Source organism: Helianthus annuus, chromosome 8 (genome assembly GCF_002127325.2).
Source record: "Helianthus annuus cultivar XRQ/B chromosome 8, HanXRQr2.0-SUNRISE, whole genome shotgun sequence".
Lineage (NCBI taxonomy): Eukaryota > Viridiplantae > Streptophyta > Magnoliopsida > Asterales > Asteraceae > Helianthus > Helianthus annuus.
Window position 1 is genome coordinate 128348731 of NC_035440.2, and position 7957 is coordinate 128356687.

The 7957-nt window shown below is 40.3% G+C and overlaps 1 protein-coding gene across 1 annotated transcript; it reads right to left on the bottom strand.

Annotated features, from left to right (window-relative positions):
• Positions 1-1029: 1029 nt before the first annotated feature.
• LOC110907004 (proteoglycan 4-like) lies at positions 1030-2661 on the bottom strand. Its single transcript, XM_022152044.1, has one exon. The coding sequence runs from the start codon at positions 2659-2661 to the stop codon at positions 1030-1032; it is 1632 nt and encodes a 543-aa protein (XP_022007736.1).
• Between the last annotated feature and the right edge of the window lie 5296 nt (positions 2662-7957).

Genomic DNA, 7957 nt, shown 5'->3' on the forward strand with positions numbered 1-7957 from the left:
TCGAAATTTTTGTCTTTTAAGATCTCAGCGACTTTTCTTCTCAACTCGTCTCTATTCTCTTCAGTAAAGAATTCCATCAGAGTAGGATACTGAGAGGTATCTTCACTTACACTCTCATCATCTGTACAATCTTCAACCTCAACCCTGTCATACAAATCAGCATCCTTTACATACTTATACTCGTACTCGGGTTGGTGGTTGATGTCGAACACATTTAATTCATCTTCAAAATCAAACTTGAAGTCAGGATCCACCATATGTGTCATTTCTTTAATCTTTTCCAATGTATACGTATGAAAGTGTTCACCTTCTTCCCTATAAGTTTCCAATCTCAAAACTAATTTTTCAACATGTTCAACATTTTGAGCATCACCAGACTCCCCCTTTCCTTCAGCTCCCCATGTCTCTTCATTCACAGTATCGTTCAGAAAATCATCAACAGTCCTTTCACTTGACTGTTCAGTCACTTTAATTTCCATACCACCTTGAGCATCATCATCGTCATTATCAGAACCATGACTGCTAGCAGAAAAGACTTTCTCATCATCGTCATCTTCCTCATCATCACCCTCTTCTTCATCACCCTCCTCATCATCTTCCTCATCGTCATCAGCAGCAAGATCTTCCAGTGTTAGAGGTTCTTCAAAAATTGCTGATACGGAAGATATAGGAACTGGATTTTCAATCACTAAGGATGGAACAATTGCCACACTGCTTTCAGCACCCTTTCCCTTATCTTTCATCTGTTCATCAATCTCAGCTTGGCGTTTAGCCCTAAGCTCTTCAACCTGTATCTCTTCAAACCTTTGTTCAATTGACGTTCTGAGTATACTTTCAACAACTTTGTTCAACATATAAAACTTGTGCTCTTTCAATGCCTTTGCAGCCTCAAGCTCTTTGTTTTTCATCTTGAAATACTTGTTCTGCTCATCTCTGCGAGCCTTTTCTTCTTCCAACTCTTCCACTCGCACTTTCAGGAAATCAATCTCAGTCTGATCTGTATCAATCTTCTTTAAAAAAGACTTGTTTTCAGATTCTAGCTTCTTTACACGCATTTCTAGAATCTTTTTCCTGATCAGCTACTTTCTTGCTTTCTGCTGCTAACACTTTGTTTTCATTCAACACATCATCCATCTTCTTTTCAAGCTTCTTAACTTGTTCATCGTTTGCAAAACCAAAATCTACAATATCTTCAAGATTATCTGGAGGATTATGAAGACCTCTGTGGCCAGAAGAACCAGGAGTTAGTTGAATTTGAGTGAGTGGTGGTGTTTGAAATATTTCTTGAGATGTAAGCAAGGTTTGTTGTTGTGGTGGTGAGAGATGTAATGGTGAAAGATGTAATGATGAAGGTTGTCTAGGTGGTGTTGGTTGTTTTGGTGGTGAAGTCTGTCTGGGAGGTGTTGGTTGTTTTGGAGGTGAAGGTTGTCTAGGAGGTGTTGGTTGTTGTGGAGGTGTTGGTTGTCGTGGAGGTGTTTGATGTGGTGGTGATTGTATTGGTATAGGTTCAGGTGGTGGTGTTGATGGTTTACTGGATTCTTTGGCTGGCTTCTTCTTCAAAACAATCTTGGGCTTTGTAATCTTTGTAGTAACTTTCTTTATTTTTGGAGATATAATTCTTTTCTTTGCACCTGCTTTCTTTTTGCCGCTTGAAGGTGATTGTGATTCAGAAACGTGCTCAAGAGATGGAATGTATGCAGCATCATCTTTCTCCTGTCTCTTCCTTTTCCTTAGCTGCTTCTCTTTCTCTGTAGCTTCTTGAATTCTTCTTAGACGTTCAGCCTCATCTATTTCATCATCAGAGGAACTCGAAGAGCTTGTTGTACTTTTATTGATATCATCACCTTCAACATCATCAAGAACCTTTTCTTTCTCAGCTTCCACATTAACTGCTTGCTCAGACACTAAATCATCAACATTTAACATCACTTTATCAATATCAGCATACGGATCATCTTCTGCAGTTACAACCGGCTCTTCAACCTCAGGCTCATCAACCAATAACGTTTTTGTCACTTTCTTTTGCTTTTTCTTTGGCTGTGATGATGACCCCTCACCCTCCTGTGATTTAAGGGTGGCCTTTTTGCCTCTTCTCCTTGGTTCTTTGACAAACCAATCATTACGTGTGGTTTTGAACTCCTCAAGAGTTTTTAGCTCATCAGCATAAGCTGCTTCCTTTATTTCTTCTTCATTTCTCCAGTTTTGATGATCGACTGGATCAGGATCAACATAATTTGCATCCTTTATAAATCCGAAGAATTTAGCAACTATCTTTGGTTCTGGATGATTTGGGTGATATCTTGCAAGCTGCTTGAGAGAATCGTTGCTCATGCGTGACTGAACTAACAAATCATCCTTCACATCACGTTCAATCTCTGGATATGCATGATCAATCAGCATTTGCACAAATCTTGGATACATCCAAGACTTACTCTTTGTTAGGATATTCTCGACCATGTAATGAAAAACAATATGCGAGAAGTTGTATTTCTTGTTCAGAATCAATGCAGTAACCATGTTCATCTGATAATCACGCATTGCATCGTACCCTCCTTTGGTATGACTGAGTGACATTAATACACAATGTACAATAAACTTGTAGGGTTTCTGAAATTTTGACTTCAAATAATTTCCAACGTTTAGAGCACCCGCATATCCCATCCTGAGCATACAACCCTTGACCATTCCTTCTGGAAATCTTGTTGGCGAGTTTTCATCGTCCGGAAAATTCACAACCTCACGAATGAGTGCCTCAGTAACAACAATTTCCTTCTTTTCATTACGCCCTTCACAATTGAATGAATTGCTTTGTTTGCTTCATCATACTTTGAATGCTTCCAGAATCGTTTAATATGTGACTTGTATAATGGACGTTGATCAGATAAAGCCTTTTGAATTGGTATACGGCCCATGAATTCCAAAACACTGCTGAATTTGGCCAATTCTGTAATTTTCTTCACATCCAAGTCACAACAGCTGTTGTGAAGTGGATCAAATACTACATTTGAACCCTGCAAACAACACAACACACAATGAGTCCACACTTAGAAAATTTTAGCATCAAAACAATTACAAGTGAAAACACATGTAATGTCAAAGCATTACAAGCGAAATCACCCTAATTGATTTGGAGCGAAATCACATAACACTCAGAAGCGAAATCAGGTTGACACATAGAAGAGGAATCAGGTTAACATATAGGAGCAGAATCACTAAGTTGAGTTAGGAGCGGAATCACATTAGGTGACTTAGAAGCGAAATCAGAAAAAGTCACTTAGGAGCAAAATCTCAACATCATCTTTGGGGCGGAATTAGCTTTCTTTTTCAATTACAAGCGGAATCAAAATTACACCATTCAAAACTCAACAGATCAAGAAATTGAAAAGGTTAACATGTTAATCTGTTAATTCCCACACTTGGGTTATGTTTTTATTTCAATTTTAACCCTAAACATGCCTTAGATCTAAGTCTGCAACGCTCACTCATCGTCAATCATGCAATTTGTTCAGATCTGTAACAATTTACACACAAATGCATGATCTACACTTCAAAACGACAATATACATATGATCTATTGTTCAGATTTAACAGTTTTTAACCCTAAAACTAAGTTTTTCACATAACAGATGCCGACAGTTCAAATAGCACATGATATAGCCAGATTAGAGCCTAAATCTACCTTGCCCATGATTACTAGATGAGATAATCACAAGATCTGATAAAAATTGGGCAGTAATTCGGTAGGAAAACAAAGAAACTTGGGTTTCGCTCTTGGTCGCTGAGAGAGAATAAGTTGGGGCGAAATCAGACAAGTGACGGCAGGAGCGGAATCAGGTGGCTTTTATAGCCTGTCTGATTCCGCTCGAAATGGTCATAAAGTCTCTCGAGCGAAATCAGCTTTGAAGCTACGAGCGGAATGAAAATATGGAGCATCCAGGAGCGAAATCAGCTTTTTAATGTAAAACTTGTATTTTAGAGCGAAATCAGAAACATGATTTTCAGACTTTTTGAATTTTTAACTTTTCTGATTGTTCACCGACACATCCAGTTAACCAAGTCCAAGTTAATGACCTTGATCAACTGTTTGGCCTACCAAGTTCAAATTAATGACCTTGGTTGACCATATTATGAAGTACGCTGATGTTTTAATCTGAAAACAGTTCAAATTAATGAACTTTCAAACTTTTTGCACTTTCAAACACTTTTTCAGTCTATCAAAACAATGTACCAATCACAGTTTAGCATCTCCTGCTTACCCAACCCTCATCAACAGACATGATCTGCACAAGGCTTTGATCGTCTGATCCCCAATGTCGGTTGTCGAAAATAAGATGAACAAATAAAATCTTTTTGGATTTTTAACAGGATAAACTGAAATATGTACACACAATCTTTTTGTGAGCATGTTAAGGGATCATATCAGCATTTGACAAGACACAAGCACCGTTAAGCTACTATTTCATACCAAGCCTTAAACAATTCGCGTAGATTGCTGATATACTGATCCTCTTAAATTTTCACAGAACTTTCAATCTGTCTAGGATACGGAATTAATGTTTTAAGACTTAAACGTCTACATGTGTCCCAATATTCAGTCTTACAGGTGAGTATACCTAGATGATATCTGTAATGGGGTGAATTGCGAGGGCCGTGAGAGCTCAGGCCGATACTTCCGTATACGCAGAGAGATGACGGCTTCGACTTTACGGTGGTTTCCCTTTAGAGAATCTTTTTTACAGCAGCACATGATTTAACATTTTGCAATGTTTAATCATTTTTTATGCTGAGGGGAGGCTTTACAAGTAAAGCATATGCGTAAAGTATTATCCGGGGACTAGGTCAGTATTTCCATACAGCAGAAGTCCTGGGATAATACCCCAGATATCACTAAGCATAAAGACCTAGTATCTTAGAATAAGGGGCCTTTCAAACGAGATTTCGGGGGTTACCCATATATCCTGGAGGTGTTCCCCACGTAAAGGTAAGTAAATTTTAGGTTTATATCCCAAACTGATCTACTGATTTTGCGAAAACCTATTGACACATCTTTAGTGAGACTGCTTAATGCATTTTAAACGTTACATTTCTTTAGCGTACTGTGTCTGTCTAGCTGATGTACTATCATTTTCCCTATTCTACACAAGCTCTTTTTCAAGTTTTCTAATATTTTTGGATTTTTGTATTTTATCATGTTTTTGGATTTTTGTAATTTTATCATGTTTTTGTATTTTTCTGCGACTTTCTCCCCCTAAAAAGAACAACATATTTTTGTGTTTTTGTTTTTATCGAAAAGCAGAAAACAAACTATACAGAAAGTTGACAACACGACATGGTTCACATCTGATCGCCGCCCTCCTCGGCTTCACATTCTACTACCCTCCCAGATCGCAGATTTTTCATCCCGTTCAATTTTAAAAGATAGTAAAATCTCTTTTTGTCAAAGGGTTTTGTATAAAAATCAGCTTTCTGATCATCGGTGTGTATGTGCTCAATCCGGATTAACTTCTTCTCGTGACAATCACGGATGAAGTGGTGACGGATTTCGATATGTTTCGTTTTTGAATAGTGAACCGGGTTTTTAGTGATGTTTATAGCTGCTTCGTTGTCCACATATATCGGGGGTATCCAAGAATTGCAAACCGAAGTCGTGCATTTGCTGTTGGATCCAGAGGATCTATGAGCAACAGCTGGAGGCTGAAACGTATTCAGCCTCACACGTAGAAAGTGCCACTGCGGTTTGTTTCTTGCACTGCCAGGTAATGAGTCGAGTTCCGAAGAACTGACATCCAGCAGTGGTGGACTTTGCGTTCTGCTTGCAGCTTCTAAAGTCAGAATCAGCGAAACCTGATAGGGAGAAGTCACCCGAGCGAGGATACCACAAGCCGATGCTTGGGCAGCCTTTCAAATACCGTAAGATACGTTTGACAATCGTCAGGTGTGACTGCTTCGGGCTCGACTGATATCTGGCACAGAGACATGTCGGGTACATGATGTCTGGACGGGAGGCAGTGAGATACATCAGAGATCCAATGATTGACCGGTACAGTGTCTCGTCCACTTTCACTCCACTTTCGTCTGGACAAATCCCGTGATTTTGTTCAAGGGGGGTTGCTGCAGGACTGCATTCAGTCATGTCGAACTTGTCAAGCACGTCTTTTACGTATTTCGTTTGGTGAATGAAGATTCCGTCGGGCATCTGCTCCACCTGCAGCCCGAGGAAGAACTTCATCTCCCCCATCGAACTCATCTCAAACTTTTTCTTCATCACTTTCTCAAACTCTTTACAAAGATCGTCGTTGGTGGAACCGAAAATGATATCGTCAACATAAATCTGCACGATCAAAAAATGTCTTGCCACTTCCTTTGTGAATAAAGTACTATCTATGTCCCTCTTGTGAACCCGTTGGCCAAAAAATATTGGGAAAGCGTCTCGTACAAGGCTCTCGGGGCCTGGTGTAGTCCGTAAAGCGCTTTGTCCAGTAGATAGACCTTGTTTTTGTGCAGTGGATCTATGAACCCCGGCGGTTGTCCCACATACACTTCTTCTTTGATTTTTCCATAAAGGAAGGCAGATTTGACGTCCAACTGGTACACTTTAAAGTCTTTCCATGACGCAAACGCCAGGAAGATCCGAATTGCCTCGAGTTAAGCAACAGGCGCGTAAACTTCATCGTAGTCGATGCCTTCTTGCTGACTAAAGCCTTGTACCACTAGTTGTGCTTTGTTTCTCACCACGACTCCTCTGTCATCCCTTTTGCACTTGAAAACCCACTTTGTTTTAATCAGCTTTTGATTCTGTGGCAGATCGACAAGTCTCCAGACACCCATCTTTTCAAATTGTTGCAGCTCTTCCTGCATAGCATTAACCCAACTGTCTTCAGTCAACGCCTCTTTGTAAGTTCTGGGCTCGATCTGCGAAATAAAACACTTTAATGAGAATTCTTCTTACAAATGAGCAACAAAAGAATAGAAACATGTAAGAGCTCGGTTTATTTGGCCTCGGGTTTTGACACCACTTTGCAGGTCACCAATTATTTGCTCTGACGGATGGTAAGACAAAGTCTGAGGCATCATGGTGTCGAGCACATTCACTTCCGATTGCAAGTTCGATATATCAAGATCAACGGTTTGATCCTCAGCTTCCGTCGAAGTATCATTTGGTTCCTCGTCAAAGGTCGGAGCGGGTTCCACCTCTGAGTCGTCAGAATCGTCAAATGTTGGAGCTGGTTCCTCTGGTGGTTCGTGAGCTGTTCCACTTGGTCCGGCTTCATCATTGGGAGTACCCTTGGTGGGTTGAGAAACCACTAGTGGTCTAGGCACTTGCTCGTGTGACATAGATTGCTGGTACTGATACAGAAGTACTAGTTCCTCGTCACTTGGCGGAACCGGTAGATGAAACGACTCCCAGAGCTTGTCATAATCGAACAGGAATCTTTGTCCGGGAAGTTGTGGTGATGGAGTGTGCTTTTGACAATCCACATGCTGAACTTGTTGTTGGTGCACTACATCTGTCGACTTCGTCTTGGATCGAGTCTTAGATTGCATTGTATAAATTAGGGCACGTTTTACGAGAAAACAGGAGAATGTATGAGTATTAGGTGATGATTTCGCTCATAGGGTCATTCTTAGTTGCAGATTTCGCTTATATGGACAGGCAGATTTCACTCATGTGGACATGTGTTCCTTGGAGCGAAATCTCATCAGTATATATAGGTGTCAAATAGGCGAAATCATTAGTGGTTGCCTTTTATTCCATGCCGAAGTGCTGCCGGTGTGAAGATTGAGCTGTAATCGTTGTCATATCAATACAATCAGTAGATTAAGTGAAGAAATAGCTGTTTCTACCTTTGTTTCTTGTTATTCCGCACCTGAAACAGAGTTGAACACCTCTGAACGACTCATTCGGGTCAGATCGCGATCCTACAAGTGGTATCAGAGCTCAGGAGGAGGAGTTCTG

Excerpts from the sequence above, each read along its gene's own strand:
- LOC110907004 (XM_022152044.1), bottom strand. The coding sequence starts at position 2,661 with ATGGGATATGCGGGTGCTCTAAACGTTGGAAATTATTTGAAGTCAAAA.